General features: G+C 41.2%; 1 protein-coding gene across 3 annotated transcripts in view; it reads right to left on the reverse strand.

The window, feature by feature from the left end:
* Positions 1-21,544, reverse strand: part of PLEKHA7 (pleckstrin homology domain containing A7) — a 229,943-nt gene extending 208,399 nt beyond the window's left edge. For 2 of the 3 annotated variants that reach the window (XM_060262614.1, XM_060262613.1), the window contains exons 1-3: positions 21,369-21,544; positions 21,156-21,232; positions 20,823-20,880 (exon numbers count right to left, since the gene is read on the reverse strand). In XM_060262614.1, coding sequence (XP_060118597.1) covers positions 20,823-20,880; positions 21,156-21,232; positions 21,369-21,457 — 224 coding nt within the window. In that variant the 5' untranslated portion in view covers positions 21,458-21,544. The remainder of the gene's footprint in view (positions 1-20,822; positions 20,881-21,155; positions 21,233-21,368) is intronic. The other variant, XM_060262615.1, reaches the window with a different exon arrangement.
* Positions 21,545-22,233: the final 689 nt, after the last annotated feature.

A 22,233-nucleotide genomic window follows, 5' to 3' on the forward strand; every position in this document is an offset into this window, starting at 1 on the left:
CAACAACTTGATGAATTGACATATGATCAAGTTTTGGTAATGGGGGACTTTAATGGAACAATTCAGAATGCATTGAATAGATCTGGACAAAAAAAAATAAAGGAAAACTACCAAAATCTTTTTTTGAATTGGTTAAACAAGAAAATCTGGAAGATATATGGAGGAAATTTAATCCTGAAGTACGGGACTACACCTTTTCTTCAGCAAGACATAATTCTTTTTATAGAATTGACATGTTGTGGGGCACTAAAGATTTGGGCCTTATAACAAAGAAAATTGAGATTTTACCTAAAATAGGAGCTGATCATAACCCAATAACGAGGATTACAAATTCGTTGAAAAAATCAAGAAGATGGAGATTAAATGAAGATCTACTACAGAATAAAGAAAGTGACATCTCTAGAAAACGAAACCAAAGCTTTCTTCCAAATAAACAACAGGGAAGATATTGAATTCTAGACAGTGTGGGATGCCTATAAAGCAATAATGAGAGGAATATTGATAACAATGAACAATAAAGATAAGAGGGCAAAAGATAAACAGATATTGGATATTCAACATGAAATAAAGAAAAAAGGTGAATTAAGAAAAAGGCCAGGGAAAAAGAAAATTATGAGGGAGATTACAATATTGCAAACACAAATGAGACATTTGTTAAATAAAGAACTGGAATGGAATTTGAAAAAATTACAGCAAAAATCTTTTGAGGGAGCAAATAAACCTGGAAAGTACCTGGCCTGGCAATTGAAAAAAGAGAAAGTAAAACTATTAGTAAGATTGTGGCTGATGTAAGAGAGATGGTGGACCAAGAAGGAATAAAAGGAGATTTTTTTAAATATTATGTTAAACTATTTAAGTGTGTTAAAATAAAGAAAGAAAAGCTGGAACTGTATTTACAAAATATTAAAATAGCACCCTTAACAGAAAATATGAAAAAAGTTTTGAATGCGTCAATTGAAAGAATAGAGATTGAAGCTGCGATCAATGCAATGAAAACTGGAAAGGCACCTGGGCCAGATGGATATATAGCTAAGTTCTTTAAAACTTTTAAAGAGGAATTAATACTGAAACTCCAAAAACTGACGAACATAAGATTAAAAGGTAAAATACCAAATATATAGAAGGAAGCAGTGATTTCGTTAATTCCGAAAGAAGTTAGAGATGTCACAAATGTAAAAAATTATAGACCGATTTCATTATTGAATAAGTAGTAAGTAATTTCTTTGTGTTAAGCCATAGGCCATTACAAACAAAAAGAAAATCACACAGATAAAATGTTCAGGTGGAACAATATATATATAAATATAAATGAGACAAATTGAGAAAAATACATCAAAAGATATATAAGTGAATACAAAAAACTGCATGTGAAACAAACCAGGGCAAAATACGTCATAAAATAAGAACAAATATTGCGATCACAGAATAACCACAAAAACAGTAGTTAATTAGCACCAGTACAAACAGCTTTGGCCCGTAATTTCTTCACTGCTAGGCCATACAATGCCATACTATGAGATATATTGGCATCAAAATCAGCTAACAGAAATACAATCTTCTCAGAATCTGAATAGGCAGGTAGATTAGTTAATAGCCTGGAATTTTTGCCCTGGGTTGAGCATGCAATGGACAGTTAAGAATGTAATGAGGTAAATCTTCACTAACAGAAATGCCGCAGATACAGACGAGCTGTTCCTTAGGTATTTTACTGTAACAGCCAGCGAGCACTGCCGTTGGCATTGTTTCAAATTGCAAGGATGTGAAGGCAACTCTGAGGTTATAATAGGGAGACCTAGAATGATTATTCTTAAATAATTTAAACCATAGTAGTAGTAATAATAATAATAATAATAATAATAATAATAATAATAATAATAATAATAATAATAATAATAATATTTTAATTATATCCCGCCCTCCCCGCCTAAGCAGGCTCAGGGCGGCTAACAACATCCATAAAATATACAATACAATAAATATACAAGACTTTAAAATCAACATTATCCCAAACAATTCTAAGTTCACATTTGGCATGATTTGACAGTAACAGTGATGTTCCTGGCGCTATTTCTGTCAGTTTACATGATAGCGAGGGTCCCTAGGCAAAGTCATTTTGGTGGATCCATTCGTTTAGTAATCATAAATCAGCAGTCTGTAAAAGCCGACCTAAAAAGGATGGTCTTGCAGGCCCTGCGGAATTGGTCAAGACTCCGCAGGTTCCACAGGCATGGAGCTGCGATGGAAAAGGCCCGTGCGCGGGTGTTCTGCAGTTTGGCCTCTTTTGGCCCAGGGATAGTCAGCTTGTTCTTCCCTGCTGACCTCAGTGCTCTCTGGGGCTCGTATGGGGAAAGACGGTCCTTCAGGTAGGCAGGTCCTCGGCCATATAGTGCTGACTGACATTTTAAAATTAGTTGTCTGTCTAACGTGGCATCGCACTTGAATATCCAATCTCTGAGATGTCTATTCTCTACTGAATAATGACTATAAAATATGCACAAGAATACTGGTAGAACGACTTAAGCAATATTTGATAAACTTTATAAAGGAAGATCAAGGGGGGTTTCTCCCCAAAATACAGATAAGAGACAATATTAGGACTGTTGTAAATATTGTAGAATATTATGAAAGACATCCAGAAAAGGAAGTAGCATTATTCTTTGCGGATGCAGAGAAAGCATTTGATAATCTAAACTGGGACTTTATGTTTGCAGTTATGGAGAAAATGGAGTTGGGAGAAGACTTTATAAGGATGATAAAAGCAATATATACTGAACAACGTGCAAGGCTATGTATAAATGCAGACCTTACAGAAGATATGATAATTAGTAAAGGTACGAGACAAGGGTGTCCGCTCTCTCCACTGTTGTTTATAATGACACTTGAAATTTTGCTGATGCAAATTCCAAAAGACAAAGAAATAGAAGGATTAAAAATAAAAGGATTTACTTATAAATATAGAGCATTTGCAGATGATATGTTTATAAATAAAAATCCCACTTAAGTAACACCCTTGCTGTTAGCTAAAATACAAGAATATGGAGAATATGGAGAACTGGCGGGATTTTATATAAATAAAGAAAAATCAAAAATTTTACGTAAGAATATGCAAGTAAGTAAACAAAAGGAGTTACAAAAGCTAACGGGTTGTGAAGTTACCTCAAAGGTAAAATATTTGGGTGTGGAGATAACGATGAAGAATATTGATTTGTTTAAAAATAATTATGAGAAGCTATGGCGTAAAATGGATGAAGACATGATAAAATGGAATAAACTTAATTTGTCATTGCTGGGAAGAATAGCTGCAATTAAAATGAACATTTTACCAAGAATAATGTATTTATTTCAAACTATTCCGATTGTGAAGGACAGCAAACAGTTTAATAGATAGCAGAGGAAGATCTCAGAATTTGTGTGGGCTGGGAAGAAACCAAGGATCAAAATGCAAACTTTAATAGATGCAAAAGAGAGAGGAGGATTCCAGTTACCAGATTTAAAACTATATCATGAAGCAGTCTGCTTAGTATGGATAAAAGAATGGGTGATGCTACTAAACAGAAAACTTTTGGCGTTGGAAGGTCATGGAAATAAATTCCGCTGGCACACTTATATGTACTATGGGGGAAAAAAAGATGGATGGTATTTTCTCTCACCATTATATAAGAAATAATTTGTTGAATACGTGGATGAAATATAAGAAATATGGTGATGAGAGAAAACTGTTATGGATCGTGCCAGCAGAAGTGATAAAAATAACGGCTGAAGTGGGTGAAAAAAAGTGGTTGTCATATAATCAGCTATTAAAAATACAAGGCGGTAAAATAGAGCTGAAAACTGCGAAAGAGTTGAATAATAAGTATGACTGGTTTCAAATGCAACAAATAAAGAGTTTGGTGGAAAAAGACATTAAAACTGAAGGAATAAGAAAAAACAAACAGAAATGGAAATAGTTCTGCTTGGGAGATAATGAAAAATTAATTTCAAAACTATATAAATGGCTTTTAAAATGGTCTACAGAAGATGAAGTAGTGAAATCTCAAATGATTAAGTGGGCAATTAATGTAAATAAAGAAATACAGATGGAAACTTGGGAATATCTTTGGAAGAATTCTACAAAGCTTTCAACATGTCATAGTATTAAAGAGAACTGTTTTAAAATGATGTATAGATGCTATATAACTCCTAAAAAGTTGGCAAAGATGAACAATAAGATGCCAGATAGATGTTGGAAGTGTAAAAAACATGAAGGTTCTTTTTACCATATGTGGTGGACTTGTGAAAGAGCAAAAAAGTATTGGCAGATGATTCAACAAGAAATATCTAGGATCTTGGGATATGAAATCAAGAAAGTTGCAGAGACTTTTCTGTTGGGATTATATATGGAAAAATTTCCAAAAGAAGATAGAACTATAATTTGGTACTTGCTCTCAGCTGCTAGAACATTGTATAGCAGTTGTGGAAGCAAGAAAAAATACCAGAGAAATGGGATTGGATTATAAAAGTTATAACATGGAGTGAAATGGACAAATTGACAAGAATTTTAAGAGACTATGATCTAGAAACTTTTAAGTTGGAGTAGAAGAAGTTTAGAAGTTATATAGAAAAAGAGTGGAAAATAAAAGGACATTGGACAATTTTTGATAATGATTAAGTTTTAAAAGAAAGAAAAATAGAAATTTTTGTTTTATTAGTTAAGGGTATCTTTAAATATTAGTATTTTAAGTATACAACACCGGCGGGGGTCAAGTAACGGGGGGAGGAGGGGTTAGAAAAGGAATATATGGAATAGATAAAAGAAGTAATTAATAATGCAAGAATTGATTGTTACCATATGTTACTGGAATAAAATTGTTTTAAACCAGCAACATAACACTAAAGAAACCTCCCTGCTGCAAGCACTTACATACACTCACAACTATGTGGACGCTTAAAAACAAATAAGTAAAACAAAGGCTCATATTTGCTTAGGAAAATTGAAAGAGATAAGGAACTTTTTCACACAGCCTATGTATTCCGGTATGGAAGCTGGTCAGTTACTGGAAAGTAACGGGTTTCTGCTGGCATTTCAGACAGACCCGACTCAGTAACTGGCTGCTACAGGAATACTGTCACCTTTTCACACAGTCCCGTGGCTGTTCCGGTAGTGAGGCATGCCTGAGTCATTACTAACAAAGAGCAGCTTCTTCCGGTTTTCAACCCCTTCTTCCAGGTTGAAATTGGTATGGGGCGCTGTGTGAAATGTCCAGTATCTAATCCGGGAGCAGTTTTCGCGCCCTTTTTCGCCCGCTGGCATGCAATCGCTGGCTTTTTTTTTTTTTTTAATGTCGGGCTAAGATCACTATAGCGCTATAGCGACGTATCACAACAGCATCACCATAGGGATGCCTGGGTTCCGTTAAGATGCCAGAGATCGCCGCCGTTGAAACTTGGTAACTTATCTCAATGGAGCCTAGCCATCTCTATGGTGGTGCTATTGTGATACGTCGCTATAGCGCTATAGCAATCTTTGCCCGTCATTAAAAAAAAAAAGCCGGAGATCGCACGCCAGCAGGCGAAAACGGCTGGTGCTGGTGGAAGCGAGATAAAAGCGGAACAGTGTGAAATGGCTTGCTTCAATCACGGAACCCTACCGGGAAAAAAAACATGTTTCTGAAAACTCCCATCCCTGTCTCGGATTACCGCAAGCTGGCACAATACCGACTCCCTTCCGGTTTCCACCGGTAAATATGCTCAGATACTGTCCTGGACTTCACAGCAGAGACTTGGTACCAGGACTGTAGCCAAAAAATTTTAGACAGGGGGAAGGGAATAAAATTTTAGGTGTGAGGCTGCGGGGCACAAAATAATATCACAAACTTTAAAAAACCTGGGCAGTCTGCTCCTCTGTTGAGCCATCAAGGTGGTACTCTGAGAGTGTGTGCACACCAGTGTGTTTATGAGCAAGGAAGGCACAGGAGACCAGGGAAAGTGGCAGAAGAGCGAGAAAGATGGCACAAGAGTGAGTAAGGTGGCGCCATAGAAAGAGAGAGGGAAAGCAGCAGGGGAGTGGGGAAGGCAGCAGGGGAGCAGGGAAGGCGGTGCTGTGGCAGGAGAGCAATGGTAGCAAGTGACAGTGGAGGGGCCAGAAAGGTAAAATGGAGTGATTTGTGGGGCCTGGGCCCCCAGCCCCCTCCCTGGTAGCTACAGGCCTGCCTGACACATAGCAAGCTCTGAAAATACCCTCTTTAGTCTTGCCACTTCAGATTGAGACTGCAAACCTTTTAATAACCACGTTGCAGGAAGGGTTAGTCCTGCAGCAGACAGACTTGGGTTACTTACCATGTCCCTGAGCACTAGGTCTTGGCAGTATGTTGTGCTTCTCCCTCCTTCCACCTCCAGCCTCTACCACTACCCCTATGGCCAGTAGCCAGGTGGTTAAGAGAGTGCTACTGCTTAAGTAACCTCCCATGGGAAGGACTGGCATATCCTCACCTAGCTGAGCAAAAGCTACTCCTAACAGCCAGATTGACATTTGCAGAGTTTTAGGAAGCGTTGCCACTACCTCCTCCAGCCCAGGCTCCAAGTAGCCATTCTCACAGGGCTTGGTCAGGCAGGCGGCCAAGAGGGAACTGAGAAGAGGGGAAGAAAGGTGGCCACTCTCTCTCTGCCTCAGGTGGAGAGACAAAAAAAGACCAGACAGAGGAGCAGCGAGCACACCAAGCCCACTGTGCACCCCTCATGCTTCTTATACACAGCCGCCCAACTCGTCAGCTGAGGCAGCCTGACTTGCGCTTGCACCTCCCACCAGTGCCAGGCTGATGCAAGCCAAAATCACTCTAAGTTCAGCTCGGTCCTGGCCTCCACCCCTCCCTGGGGGGCCTCTTCCAATTAGAGCCACCACCCCCTGCATGGAGAGCCACAATAATGCTTCCCAGTTTTTGCTTGTTTTTTAGAGCTGGAACTTCATGCCTGCTCAAAGTGAAGGAGGCCAAGGAAGGGAGGAGCCCATGGCTGCCTTCCAGGACTCTTCTTGAGCTGGAATGCTGGCCAAGCCAGCCGGAAGGCTTGCCAGGCCAACTGGAATGGTGTTCCAGTGCATTCTGGCAAAAAAAAAAAAAAGACCTGCATATATTTAGTTGGTTTTGGGTTAACTGTACTTATACAATTATATGGGGCTTAATCCCTTTTAATGTTTTTTCTTGTGCACTATCTTGGGAACTCTTAATTTGGCAAAGAGATAGCTTAATTTTTAATGGAGAAAAAATGAATGAACAGTTACCATCCAACACAATTTGCCAAAAGGAATATATACTAGAAGAGTTGAATTTCATGAGCTAGTCTCTAGGTCTACAAAATGCAAGCTCAGTTGAGAAAAAGTGATGAAATATACATTTAAAAATATTACATAATTTAAAAACATTCAAGGCATACCACCTCATATTACAGTATATTCATTTACTAAATATTCAGTATTTCAACAATACTTCCATTGTGTTAGCTACACTACATACCAACTTGTAAATTACAAATGGTTCAGAACAGGATTGGTATGCAGAGTTTTGCCCTCAATTAACAATATCAGCCCACTGCTACAAATTCCAGTAACCTATTTCAATGCCTCTGTAATGCAACTCAAAGATTAAACTAGAGATTTTGTAGGTAAACTCAAAGCAACTTCTGGTCATGATTTTTTTAAACATAATATTATGTACACAGAACAATAAAAGAGAACTTCACAGGTTTCTCTCAGCTATTTGACAAGATTACTGCAGGCAGAATATATATAGGGCTGAATTCAGACTTCCATAAGCAGGACTCATGGAAGGAAACTTCATTAACTTTCACTTCTACCTTCACAATGAGGGTCAGGAGAACACAAGAGATACAGTAGAAAAGGGAAAGGGCATATGGCTGTCAAAAGGCCAGCTGTCAGTGATTGCTTGATTCTTAAAGGGCCAGCTGCAGTTGATCTGCTGGCTGGTATTCAGACCTTTACAGACTGGGCCATGGTCACCCACTGGGCTTGGTAGATGCTGGCCTTGATAATGTGGGTACCCAGAAGGTGTTGGCCTTGCCATTCCCTGATGGAAAAATGTGTATCCAAAGTCTTTAATAGCTTGCACCTTTTTAATTAAAACCTGGGAGTCATCCAGCAAACTTCAGCACAGAAGAACAACATTTTAAGAAAGATGAAATAAATATAAAACCATGAGAAGTGTTGTTCTGTCAGTGCTTGCATAAAAGCCCGCACAAAAGTTCACATTTGCTATAATAGGCAAATAGGTTCTATAGCAGGTCTAATGCTTCCACTTATATAAGAGGTTGTACAAGCATATCTTAGTTTCATTTTTCTGCACAGTCCTACAATGAATACAAGACAGCTAATCTAAGAGTGGAAAAGAGCCCCTTGGGATCCAGTCCATATTAAAACAAACAATAATATAAATTCCAAAGAGACTATAATTCCTTTGTCTTTGTAAGGGAACTTAATAAATCATGTATCTAATCGCCATGGGTAGCTTTCATAGTTCAAATAAAAAAATTCACACAATGCCAGAATTATAACTACCTTCATTCACCAGGAGAGCGCATACCATCATTATTATTGCCACCCCATGAACATCACCCTTAAAGGCCAACCATACATCAACACAGCAGTCTGAATTGCTGTACTAGTAGTACACAAAACCTCTATGTTGTGTTATAGTGAGTAAGAGAACACAACAACAAAAAGGAACGCCTTACATTATAAGAGATTGGTCAGTGCAAGACCATGAGCTATTATTAAGCACTGTCAAAAAACATAAAGATAGCTTGACATCAATGTTCCCTGTAAGCTGCAGAGTCTTGTGAGCAAAAATTCTACTTTGTTAGCTACTGGTATTAAAGTTGTGAGCTACTGGCATTAAAGTTATGATCTGCACTACATTCACATACCATCACAATCTGCACTACATTCACATACCATTTTTATTTCTCTTAATGTTTGTGCGCCTTGAAAAGCTGGAAAAAACAATGCAAATTTAGAGGTTAAAGCAATACCATCCGACCCATTAGAGAAGAAAAGAGTAAATATATAACTGGAAACAGCTGCTTGCATTTCTTATGCAAGATCATATGATACACTGCCACAATTATGCTGAGCTGTGATAACTTCAGCAGAAATACTTATTATAAGTCAAAGGTAGAAATATATCACATCTAATGAAAAGAGAACAAGAGACAATTATAACTATTTCTACTCCCACCTTCATGGACAGAAAGGTAGTTGAGAAGCACCTGGCTACATTGAACGAGTACAAGTTCTCCAGACTAGATGGTATGTACTCAAGAATGCTCAATGAACTTTCTAGAGAGCTTGCAGAACCTCTGTCAATCATCTTCCAGATGTTCTTGGGGGATGGGAGACGTGCCACAAGACTGGAAGAGGACACGTTATCCCAACTTTCAAAAAAGAGAGGAGAGATGACCCAGGAAACTACAGGCCAATCAGTTTGATCTCTGTCCCAGGGAAGATACTGGAGAAGATTTTAATCTAAAGGACAACTTGGTGATCCAGGGAAGTCAACATGGATTTGTCCCCAACAGATTCTGCCAGACCAACCTCATTTCCTTCTTTGATCGAGTGGTAAGCTTACCAGATTAAGGGAAAGTTGTTGATATTGTTTACCTGGATTTCAGTAAAGCTTTTGATAGGGTTCCCCATGATGTTCTGACGGTAAACTAGAGGACTGTGGTTTGGTGGATAGGGAACTGGTGGGAGAACCTCAAAGAGTAGCTGTCAATGGCATTTCTTCTGAATGGAGGGACGAAAAGTGGCTTACAATATTCTCCCCATTTCTATTTTATTGTCAAACAACCCTACAAGGTAGTTTAGGCTATAAGCCTGATTGCATAAGCAACTTTTCTGAATCAAATCCAAATTTTACAAGTTGTCCAGAACAATAAAAAGGAGGCGAATATAATTCAATTTATAAATATACTAAATAAAATACAGAAATAAAGAAGACTCCTTTAGGAATTGGAAGGAGGGCCTTATAACCAAGGATGAATATAAACAAATTGCCAGTGCTTGTAGAGAAAAAGTTAGGAAAGCTAAAGTTCAGTATGAGCTTAGGCTTGCCAAAGATGCTAAAACAAGAAAAAAGGGTAAGAAAAAGAGCAAGGACATGGTAGGCCCATTGCGAGGGCAGGAAAGTGAAATTGTAACAGGTAATGAAGAGAGGGAGGAACTGCTCAATTCCTACTTTTCCTCAGTCTTCTCTTCTGAGGGAAACAGTGTTCAACATGGCATAAACAGAACATATAATGAGGGTATGGCATTCCATCCTAGGATCAGCACGGGAAGTACATAAACACCTAGTTTCTTTAAATGAAACTAAGTCCTCAGGGCCAGATGAACTGCATCCAGGGGTTCTAAAAGAGCTTGCAGATGTAATTCCTGAGCCTCTGGCATTATTTTTGAGAATTCTTGGAGAACAGGAGAGGTGCCGGAAGATTGGAGGCGGACAAATGTTGTCCCCATCTTCAAGAAGGGGAAAAAGGAGGATCCAGGTAACTAACGACCCCGTCAGCTTGACATCTGTACCTGGAAAAGTTTTAGAACAAATCATCAAACAGTCAGTCCTGGAACATTTAGAAAGGATGGCTGTGATTACTAAGAGTAACCATAGGTTTCTCAAGAACAAGTCATGTCAGACTAACCTGATTTCTTTTTCAGGAAAAGTGACTACCTTGCTGGATCAGGGGAATGCTGTAGACATCATTTATCTTGATTTCAGTAAGACTTTTGATAAGGTTCCACATACTATCCTTGTTGACAAGTTGGTAAAATGTGGTTTGGATCCTGTTACCATTAGGTGGATCTGTGTAATTGGTTGACAGATCGCACCCAAAGAGTGCTTGTGAATGGTACCTCTTCCTCTCGGAGATGAGTGACAAGTGGAGTGCCTCAAGGATCTGTCCTGGGACCTGTTTTGTTCAACATCTTTTATAAATTATTTGGATGAAGGAATAGAGGGAATGCTTATTAAATTTGCTGATGATACTAAATTGGGAGGGGTTGCAAATACAGTAGAAGACAAAAACAGAATGACCTTGACAGGCTGGAAAACTGGGCTAAAACCAATAAAATGAATTTTAACAGGGATAAATGTAAAGTTCTGCATTTAGGTAGGAAAAATTCAAAGCATGGTTATAGGATGGGGGAGACTTGTCTTAGCAGTAGTATGTGCAAAAAGGATCTGGGGGTCTTAGTTGACCAAACGCTGAACATAAGTCAACAGTGTGATGTGATGGCTAAAAAGGCAAATGCAATATTGGGCTGTATCAACAGAGGTATACTGCCCAGATCATATGAAGTGATGGTATCACTTTACTCTGCTCTGGTAAGACCTCACCTGGAGTATTGTGTTGTTTTGGGCACCACATTTTAAGAAGAAGATATTGGATTTATATCCCGCCCTCCACTCCGAAGAGTCTCAGAGCGGCTCACAATCTCCTTTACCTTCCTCCCCCACAACAGACACCCTGTGAGGTGGGTGGGGCTGGAGAGGGCTCTCACAGCAGCTGCCCTTTCAAGGACAACCTCTGCCAGAGCTATGGCTGACCCAAGGCCATGCTAGCAGGCAGGGGCGTAGCTAGGGCTTTGGGGGCCTGGGGCCCAAGATTTATGTGGGCCCCCCTATGTGGGGGGGGGAGAGCACGAGTGCTTCACACGTTCCAAGCATGACAACCTGTCCGTTCCTTACATGTGCGATCTACAAAGCCTTACATAACAGTTTTAAAAAATGAACTCGCAAAGAACAAGAAAAAAAAACGTTTTGCAAAGAAAACCGCTCCGAAGCGCCGCTCTGCAAAGGGGACGCCTGAAAAGGCAGCCCGACCTGAAGCCCACCTTCTTCGCAAGCAAGCCCTCCGCCGTACCAGGGCAGCGTGCGCAGGATCCCAGCCTCCCTTGGCTGCCGCCTTCCCGGCTTCATTCCCCCAGAGGCGCGCCCTAGAGAGCCCATCCGTCCCGGGGACCTACCAGATCACCAAGCGCTGCAGTGGGAGGAAGTCACCGGTGGCACCTGCCAGGGTCCCCCTCGGGCTGCAGGGAGCCAGCCATGCGCCTTTCCCGGCTCCAGACGGCCGCCGCTCCCCCTACAACTTGCCAAGGGCTTGCATTCGCTTCCAGCCCATTGTTCGGGACCCCCCTTGGCAATGCGGGGGCCCCCCAGACCTGGGGTGACCCGCCCCCCCTCCCTACACCACTGCTAGCAGGTGCAACTGGAGGAGTGGGGAATCAAACCCGGTTCTCCCAGATAAGAGTCCGCACACTTAACCACTACACCAAACTGGCTCATCCATTTGGGCAAAAAAAGAAGGATATAGACAAGCTGGAATGGGTCCAGAGGAGAGCAACGGGGATGAGGGGTCTGGAGACCAAGTTCTATGAAGAAAGGTTGTAGGAGCTGGGGATGTTTAGTCTGGAGAGGAGATGGCTGAGAGCTGATATGATCACCATCTTCAAGCACTTGAAGGACTGTCATATAGAGGATGGTGTGGAATAGTTTTCTGTGGCCCCAGAAGGTAGGACCAGAACCAATGGGTTGAAATTAAATCTAAAGACTTTCCAGCTCAACCTTAGGAAGAACTAACAGGCTTCCTCGGGAGGTGGTGGGCTCTCCTTCCTTGGAGGTTTTTAAACAGAAGCTAAATGGCCATCTGACAGCAATGAAGATCCTGTGAATTTAGGGGGAGTTATTTGTGAGTTTTCTGCATTGTGCAGGGGGTTGGACTAGATGATCCTGGAGGTCCCTTCCAACTCTATGATTTTATGATTCTAAATCACCTATACCTTTCTGGGAATTATCAAAAACATGCCATTTCTATAATGAAGCAAACCATTTATAAATATACAAGATTAAGCTCAATATGAAGCATAGCACAAGTTCTTGTTCACATGAACATAAGTAGAAAATAGTTTCAAAATAAGTATAAATGGTTTCTAAGAACATACTTTGAACTTTCATTAAATAATACATCATTAATATGACCATGCTGTTAAACAGAAAAAAAATCTTGAAACCACATACAAACCGTCTGCAAGATTAAGATTACTGTACAAACTGTTTAAGAGTTAACAGTGGTCTATAATACTGTGTGTAAGTTTCTAAAGGGGTGATCAGAGTCAGGTTTTAACCTTTGGTCAGAAAGTTTCCAGGTTATAATTTGTCAATGTTATGAGAGTTGACATTATGACTTTGGCGGGGGGGGGGTTGCCCTCAGGTTTTGGTGTACATTCTTTTTGAGTGGCTGTTGCTTCAGTGGCCTTGGATCTGGGCCTTCCTGCTGAATGGTCCTCTGCATACAAGTCTTACATACTCCCTCCCATCTGATCCATGTATGTTTTCAGCCCCTGCAGGTTGCCTCAATCAGTGTGGATTGTGGGCCACAGCATCATCTTTTGTACACCTTGTCATCCAAATGGGGGGAAACCTTGGGTCTCAACAAGCAGGTTCTGATCACCTGGGTTGGGCATCAAGAGATGCAGTGGTCTTCTCTCTTCTCCATGGTTTTATGGCAAGCGTCACTTGCACACGGAAGTTCATACCTTGAATAAACTTTTGTTGGTCTTAAAGATGCCACCTGGTTCAAAATTTGTTCTGTTGCTTCAGACCAACATGGCTGCCCACCTGGATGCCTTAGTCATCCATTTGGGCAAAAATGATCTTCCTGTGCAGAAAGGGGTGGTCCTTTCATGTTTCATGGTGGTAGACTTAGAAACTCTGCATTCTTGGTTCCCTGATGCATGATCTAGTCTGGCCTCTTCAAGTGGCATGGGACCATTTCACTGAGGACTGTGGACCTGGCCTGGAAAAAAGACGTGAAAGGCTGTGGCACGTGTAGTTAAGTTGTTGGGTGAGTGTGTTGTTGGCCACCCAGACATCAGTTATGGGCAACCTGCCCTCTATAGGATGGACAGTGTGTGTTTATTCAAATAGGGCACCGATAATTGGCTTCACAGCATTAGAGATGAGTTGTGTTGTTGGCTGCAGGTGTAGGAGCACTGGCAGAAGCTGGGGTGGGATTCACATGCACCCCAGCTCTGTGGTGGTTCAAGCATCAGGCCAGATCCTTTTGGCTAGGGTAGCAGTGTCTGAGTGCCCGCATCATGCAGTTTCTAGGAACTCTCTCTTAAGGGGTTTTGGGGTGAAGACAAATCAGCAGAATACACAGCTCGAGGGCTGTCAGAGGGGCTCTCACCACCAGGTGACAAAGGAAATATGCAGTGGCCAGCAACCACATGGCTCCGAGGGTTTACCACTTCTTGGTTGCTCCCACAGCAGGCAAACGGGGCAGGATTGTGGCAGGATTATAGAAAAGACAGGACAGTTCTGGATTATGGGTCTCTGATTCTATTCCCTCCCCCATAAGGCTTTGCATCTCTGGCCTGTTCTGTCAGTACAGTCTGCTCTAGAAGAATGGTTGACTTCTTTTCGTTTCACCCTTGAAGTCATAATATCTATGTGTCTCCATGGTTCCCCCTTGACACAGAGAGTACCACTGATAATATACAGATTGTTATTTTAAGCAAGGAGGCTTCTTGATCTCATAGTATTGTTTTGATTAAGTTAAAGTTCATGCCCTACTGTATGATAGGGGCTCAGTTTTATCAGATCTGTCAGATACTCATCATAAACATGACCAACAGTTACATTAGCTCCTATGGATGGCAAAAAGTATTTAATGTGTGATTTTATTCTTGTTCTTTGCTGTTCTTGCCAATAACCCATTTCTCTCCCCCCACCCTTTATGGGGTACTTGCCAGTCATTCCCCCACTTACTAAACCCAGTGGGTATAGGAGTCCTAGAAAAGGTTTCTCTACTTCAAAAACTCTCTAACAGCAGGCAGGTTGATTGATTCTAGATCCATCCCCATGCTGCACCAATGTTCCTGCAGTGTAATCAAAGCCATAGCCTTTTATTTCTCCAAATCACTTGCTATGTTGTAGCTTTCCTTGCCTGCAATCCTTTCTTGCCCTTTCCCTCACAATTAGTGTAAATTTCCTTCATAGAAACCAGTCCGAATGGAACTGCATTAGTCAGTACTTTGAACAAAAATTCATCATGAACTATAAGCAATGTTGATTAACAACACTGCAGAATACTTATTAGAAAATATTCCATATTGATATAGAAAATTTCACCAATTTTTGTTAAAAGTTGGATTTTACATATAATATTAGCCTAGTCATAAGTCAAACCATCTTTGAAAATGTCCTTTCATTGTTTGCACATTTTCCAAAAATCAATAAAATAGATTTTTAGGAAATGAATAAGCTAGAGAGCGGTCTGAAGACTAAAACATAAATCATGAAAACTGGTTGATTATGGCACATAAAGGCAATATCAACATGGCACATAAAGACAACAGGACAGCACAGTACAAATGGAAGTTTTCATCTTCAGTAACAGAATCATACCAAATCTGATATGTAACTTTATTAAAAACAATAATCCAGCTCACAACTGCAAACAAGTCTATTAGTCTCACATGCAGCACTGAGCAATGTTAACATTCTAACACAGGGGTGTCAAACTGCAGCCAGGGGGCCAAATGTGGCCCCCAGAGGGCTGCTTCCTTCTCCCTATATCTTGCTTCCTTCTGCATAACAGCTTGCTTTGCAAGGGTTGCTCAATTGCACAGGAACTACAGAGCAAAACCTCTATTTTCTCCATTGGCTGAGGTTCCTCCCTTGGGGAGGAAGGGAGGGGAGGCAGAGCTTGTTTTGCCAGGCTCTCTCAATTGCACAGCAGAGCTACTGAGCAAATCCTCTCTTCCTTCTATTCACTGAGGCTCTTCCCCCTCCCAGTCCCCTGGGGAAGGAAGGAAAGAACCAGAGCTTCCTTTGCCCAGCAAAGAAACACAAAGAAAGCATCTTTAAGACCGAGTGCTAATGTTTTAAGCATGTTTTATTTTAAGATTTTTTAAATATATATATATATATATATATATATATATATATATATATATATATATATATATATATATATATATTTAATTGTGTTTGTCTGCGTCCTTTATAAAACTTATATCTCTGCTACCTAATCTTAAATAGGTACACGTGTGGCCCGGCCCAACAAGGTCTCATATGGGGGAGGAGTTCAGAGTGGCGGAGAGTGAATGTGCCAGCTAGCAACCATTGCTGTCCTTAATCAAAACCTAGTGGACAATCTCTGCCTTGCAGGCCTTGTTGAACTGCATAAGATCCTGCAGGGCCTTGGTGTCATCTGGCAGAGTTCCACCACGTCAGGTTAGACCTTGTCAATATTTTTTGTTATTGAAATTAACTAAGATTACTGCTTGTTTGGGATTTTTCTATAATAATGTTTTTCAATGTTATGCAGAAGGAAGCCCTATATGGCTTGGGACCTGTCTACCTGAAGGACCGTCTTTCCCCGCACGTTCCCCAGAGAGTACTGAGGTCGGGAACACAAAACCTCCTTACTATCCCTGGGCCGAAGGAAGCCCGTTTGAAATCCACCAGAGAAAGGGCTTTCTCTGTTATGGCCCCTACATGGTGGAATCAGCTGCCGGAAGAGGTGAGGGCCCTGCGGGACCTTGTACAGTTCCGCAGGGCCTGTAAGACGACCCTCTTCCGGCTAGCCTATACCTAGCTTGAGAATTTTAATGTAACTTGCCGGACTTCTTTTATATATAGTTGAAATATTTATTAATATTTATTGATAACCATGGTTTTATCTGTTTTTATCTGTTTTAAATGCTGATCCCTTTATATGTTTAAATACTGTAATTTTGTTGGATCTATTACTGGAAGCCGCCCTGAGCCACTTGTGGGAAGGGCGGGATATAAATCCCAAATAAATAAATAAATAAATAAAATATCTTGAATCTTTATGAAGACTGTTGTAATTAGTTATTAGATGTCTTTTATCCACTTTGGTCCCCTTCCTGGACTGCGACAACCTGGCAACAGTGGTCCATGCAATGGTCACCTTGAGGCTGGACTACTGTAATGTCCTCTACATGGGGCTGCCCCTGTGCCGGAAACTACAGCCAGTGCAGAACGCAGCGGCCAGGCTGTTATTGGGGCTCCCTAGATAGGAGCACTTACAGCTGGGGCTGCGGGAACTGCACTGGCTGCCAATAGCGTACCAGATTCACTACAAGGTGCTGGTTATTACCGTTAAAGCCCTATATGGCCAAGGACCTGCCTACCTTAGGGACCGTCTCTCCCCATATATTCCCCAGAGGGTACTACGATCTAGCTCGCAAAATCTACTGGTAATCCCCGGGCCAGGGAGGCCAAACTGAAAGTCACCAGAGATAGGGCCTTCTTGATTATAGCCCCCCACTGGTGGAAGCTATTGCAAGAGGATGTGCGGGCCTTGTGGTGTCTTGCCCAGTTCCGCAGGGCCTGCAAGACTACTCTTTTCCAGCTGGCCTATATTTAAGAAGGAATCTACTGTAGAAGAATACTGTCACCACGAAAAAACTGTAAAATGTGTAACATCAAGATTTTAGCTCCAAACCAATTTAAATGGTTTTAATGTTTGATTTGTAATATATTATTTTAATGTATGATTTATAATATGTATTAATGATCTATTATATGTATTGTGATTGTTGAAGTTTTTATGCTGTGAGCCGCCCTAAGCCTGCTACAGCGAGGAGGGCGGGATATAAATTAAATATTATTATTATTATTATTATGAGTATCTTTCTAGTTGTCGGTCTACATTTTACAACATATGATATATAAAACCAGTTCCCAAGACGATTGCTATTATACACTCCATGCCTTAGACATATAGGTTTTCATTCAGCACACTTTTTCATTATCACATATCTTGTTGCTACCAGGCTTGCCTCTCCCATATCTGTCTATAGTAACTTTTGAAAAACACCTCCTGGTCTTCCATAAACTGTGCAAAACTGAATAATTCAAGGGGGCTTTTCTGCACAGGTAATATACAGCACAAAATGGTTTCACAAGCTTACTTTGCTAAATCATCAGGACTTGTGGTCTTTTTGCTGTATACAGGATATTGTAAACAGGATCCTATTATTTATTTATTGCAGCTTACCCCGCAAGCAGGCTCAGGGCAGCTTATAACATATCAATACAGCAGCAATTTAAGACATGAAAAATGACAAAGTAAAATATTACATAGATTAAAAACATTAAACAAAATCACATAATTATCCGGGTTCCCTAGCCAACAATTCAGATAATGACCAACTAAGCGCACTGGGGCAGGTAATGAGTTGAAATGGAATCAAGTCAACCACTCCTAATAGCAGTTAATAAGGCAGTGCCATTGGCAGCTAATGCAAGGAAGGCTGATGTCACTGGACATCTGTTGCTTCAACCAAAGGCCTGGTGGAACAGCTCTGTTTCACAGGCCCTGCGGAATTGTAGCAAATCCTGCAGGGCCCTGATCTCAGTTGAGAGAATGTTCCACTAGGCTGGGGCCAGAGCCTAAAAGGCCCTGGCCCTGCTCAAGGCTAGATGGACGTCCCTTGGGCTAGGGACTGACAGGGCATATATGGGGAGAGACCATCCCATAGATATGCTGGTCCCTGGCTGTAAAGGGCTTAAAGGTTAACAACTGAAGCTTGAATCTAATCCAGTATTCAAGTGGTAGCCAATGTAGTTAATGAAGCACTGGCTGAATGTGTGTCCACAGAGACATCCCAGCCACATTTTGTACCAGCTGGAGTTTCTGGAACAGGCTCATTGTTAGGCCTGCATAGATCATGTTACAATCCAGGAAGTGACCACTGCATGGATCACCACTGGCAAGTCGTGGCTATCAACAGCAGAATGTAATTTCTGTACTGCTTAATACACCATATTAACACACTACGCTTCTGTTCTTTCTGGCGGTTTCCAGTCTTTTAATATCCTAATACACTGTATATTGAATGTCCAATCTTGTTGATTGTACTGACTCACTACCCGTAATCCCCCTTGAGTTCATGTGAGAAATGTACATAAATAAATTTTCTAAGAGGGCAAACTACTCATGGGATGTAAACTTTGGGGACCAAGATTTTTAATTCAAGCTTGTCTCTAATCCCCCCAGAATCCTTCATTGAGTTTTCTACAGTGTAAGTCTGTGCAGAGTTTCTCCATGCTGAGTCCACTAAAAATCAAAACAAAGAATTTGTTCAACATATGAAGAATAAGTATTCAGTGTACAAAACATCGTTTGTATAAAATGATAATAGAAATATGTGCAAAAATTATGTTTATATATATAATATTACAGGTCCTGCCTTTAGTCCTTCCTGTAAACCAAGGTCAATTAATAATAGCAATGAACTCCAGATATGCTGTAGGATCACATGTAAATAAGCATATAATATCTCTTGAACATAATATTTCCATTTGCCATGCTTACATATTGCAAATAGTGCAAGAAATATGTATGGATACCATAAAAATACTATGATATGTTCTGTACACACCTAAAACCATAAAAATGCTGCAATTTCCAAAGTCAAGTTGCCAAAAAAAACCCCAATCTCCTTTCTCATATACTTGCACCCTTTCATCACATCATACTTAGATTTTGATTACATAAAACAGCTTCCATCATTTTTTATGGCACCAATTGATCCTTACAGTATCTCTAGATTATGTTCTTCTACTATCCAGGGGAATACAATCACTTTTTTAAAGTGATGCTGCACACTGAATAGGTACAAGAAACTGTTATAATTCTGCACCACCTTTGCCTTTCAGAGTAAGTGCCGTTTTGTTATGGTGACATTCCAGAGCATACAAGCACAAGGGCTCATCCAAAAAATTGTTTGCTTCCAATATTATGTTACTTTCACAACTTTGCTAGCATTACAAGTTCTTTAAAATATTTCTCTCCTTCCACTTCTAACAAAAAAGAAAATAAAACATTTCAGCTACAACGGAACAAACAGAATTATGAACCAAAAGAATTCTAGTGTTCTAATCCTGTATAAGAACAGAAGATTTAAAACATGCATGCCCATCTCACAGCCAAACAATCTACTATGACACCAATGTTTGATTCAAAATGGATTGGGAATAATCAAAAGATACATGTAAGAAACATCAATCCATAAAATGTTACCCCACTATAAGATTCTGCTTTTTTCTAGTGGAAAAGCTACAAAACTCAAACCACATTTTGTGCTATTCTTATTCTTCTCTATATACTTGTTTTCTAAATTCCTTTCCTTGGACTGTAACTCTACCAACACATTCTGTATGTTATTTATACCTTCAGAATGTTATCAGTATAATTTGTAAAGACACCTCATTATGTGTTTCCACAAATTTGTGACTATTTCATTTGCCATAAGCACCAGGTTGCAGAAAGAAATGACAATCTTTTGCACTAGATGCCATTAGCCTCCCTTATTATAACCGTGTTATTACCATTCCATTCAGCAGGCAACAGGTTCCAGCCAGTGCGTTAGTAAGGCATTCAGCCAAATTTGGCTGATATACTCAGTCAACACCCTCACTACAGTACGATTTCCAGAAGCAATATAAGCAACCACAGAGGTGAAACCTGTTACATGTGTCAGAAAACAGCCCAAAAAGAATGATAACAAAAGCTCTTCCACTTGTTGCCATTGTTATAAAACTGCCAGAATTCATCCTTTTAAACATATAATAACAAGAGCAGCATTTCTTTAAGTTCTGAGCAAGGTGATGCTAAATTCGCCTATAAAAGAACAGCACGTATCTCTTTTTTAATCTACTACAATAAAACAAAAACGGTGTATTCCTATAGCAACTACTTATCCCCCGCCAATCTGAAGTGCCTCATGAGTAGGAAATACTCACTCAATGAAGTAACTGGCTCCCTCTTCGGAGAATCCCTCCTCCCAGCCACGGGGAAGATCTAAAACAGAGAAAGAGAAAGGAAGGGAGGAAAAAGGGTAAGAAAGTGGCAAAGAGAGAAAGGAGTAGGGAAGTGAGATCTTTGTGCCCTGGAGCTACGCGAGCGTAAATCCCAGCCGCACAAAGGTCGTTAGCCTCCCCCACTCCCTTCCCAAGAGAGAGAAAGACAAACACCGAGAGCAGGGTGAAGGGGAGAGAAACGCACGGGGAGCAAAGGAGTCTTCAATCTCCCCCCCCCCCCCGCCGCCCAAGAGGAGAGAAGGATAGGGCACCCACCTGAGCGGATCATATGGCCTGAGTTGACGGGCTCCCCGGTGCGAGGATGCAGCCAAGTAGTTGAGCGGGTCAGGTCGCTAAGGAGGGAGAAGCGGCAAACATGCACCTGTTAGTACAGCCTGTGGGGCGGGGGAGAGAAAGAGTGGGAAGAAAAGGAGAAGGAGGGAACTGAGCTGCGCCCCCCCCCCCTCCGTTTCCCGCCCGGAGACTTACTCGATGAAGAAGACCCGGCCATCCCCACAGACGCCATAGGACCAGTGCTCAGGTAGAGTGTCCCGCCCCACTGCCTCGGCCGCCGCCATGTTCGCCGCGCTCACAAGCCTGCCTATTGGAGCGGGAGGGGGGTGCGAGGGATCGGGAGGGCAGGCAAGGCAAAGACAAGGCGGGCGCCCAGTGCCCGGTTCTGCTCAGCAGCGCCACCGGGCAGCGACTGGTGTGGTGTGAGGCACAAACAAAACACGACGTGTCCCGCCTGCTCCTTGTGTGCGAAGGAGGCAGAGAAGGGTGTGAAAAGCAGGGTATTCTTTCAACCCCCCCCCCCGGAAAAAAAACACATAAGCAGGCTTGACACGCGCTCTTTTTGAAAAATAACAACTTCCGAATTATATAAGGAGAAGAGTTTTACTAATTTCAAACACTGCTTGATTATCCTGTAACATTCCACGCAACAGGTTTTGCCTTCCCAAAATCCTCTGTTCCGTATTGAGAACTTCACCAAGCTTATAATCAGCGTCCAGGCTCAGCAATAGGTTAAGGGAACAATTCATGAAGAAAAGAGTGCGCCTGAGGTAGCGCAAAATGCCTCTTCAAGGGCAGAGCTGACTCTGGCACATCTTAAGTATTTACTAGATGATCAGTGTGCCAGATATGTACTTGTGGAGGATCCTTTTCATGTGTCCTCCTGACAGCTACTAGTTGGATAGTAATTCTTTGTATGACATGCAATACAGCACTCTTTCCAAGGCTAGTTCTCCCCTTGAGTACAGTCACGTCAACTTGTGAACAATTAAGTTACATCAGTTTTAAATGGGTGTGTTGACTGGGGAAGGCAATGGCAAACCACCCGGTAACAAGTCTG

The sequence above is a fragment of the Heteronotia binoei genome, chromosome 21, assembly GCF_032191835.1.
Source record: "Heteronotia binoei isolate CCM8104 ecotype False Entrance Well chromosome 21, APGP_CSIRO_Hbin_v1, whole genome shotgun sequence".
Taxonomy (NCBI): Eukaryota; Metazoa; Chordata; class Lepidosauria; order Squamata; family Gekkonidae; genus Heteronotia; species Heteronotia binoei.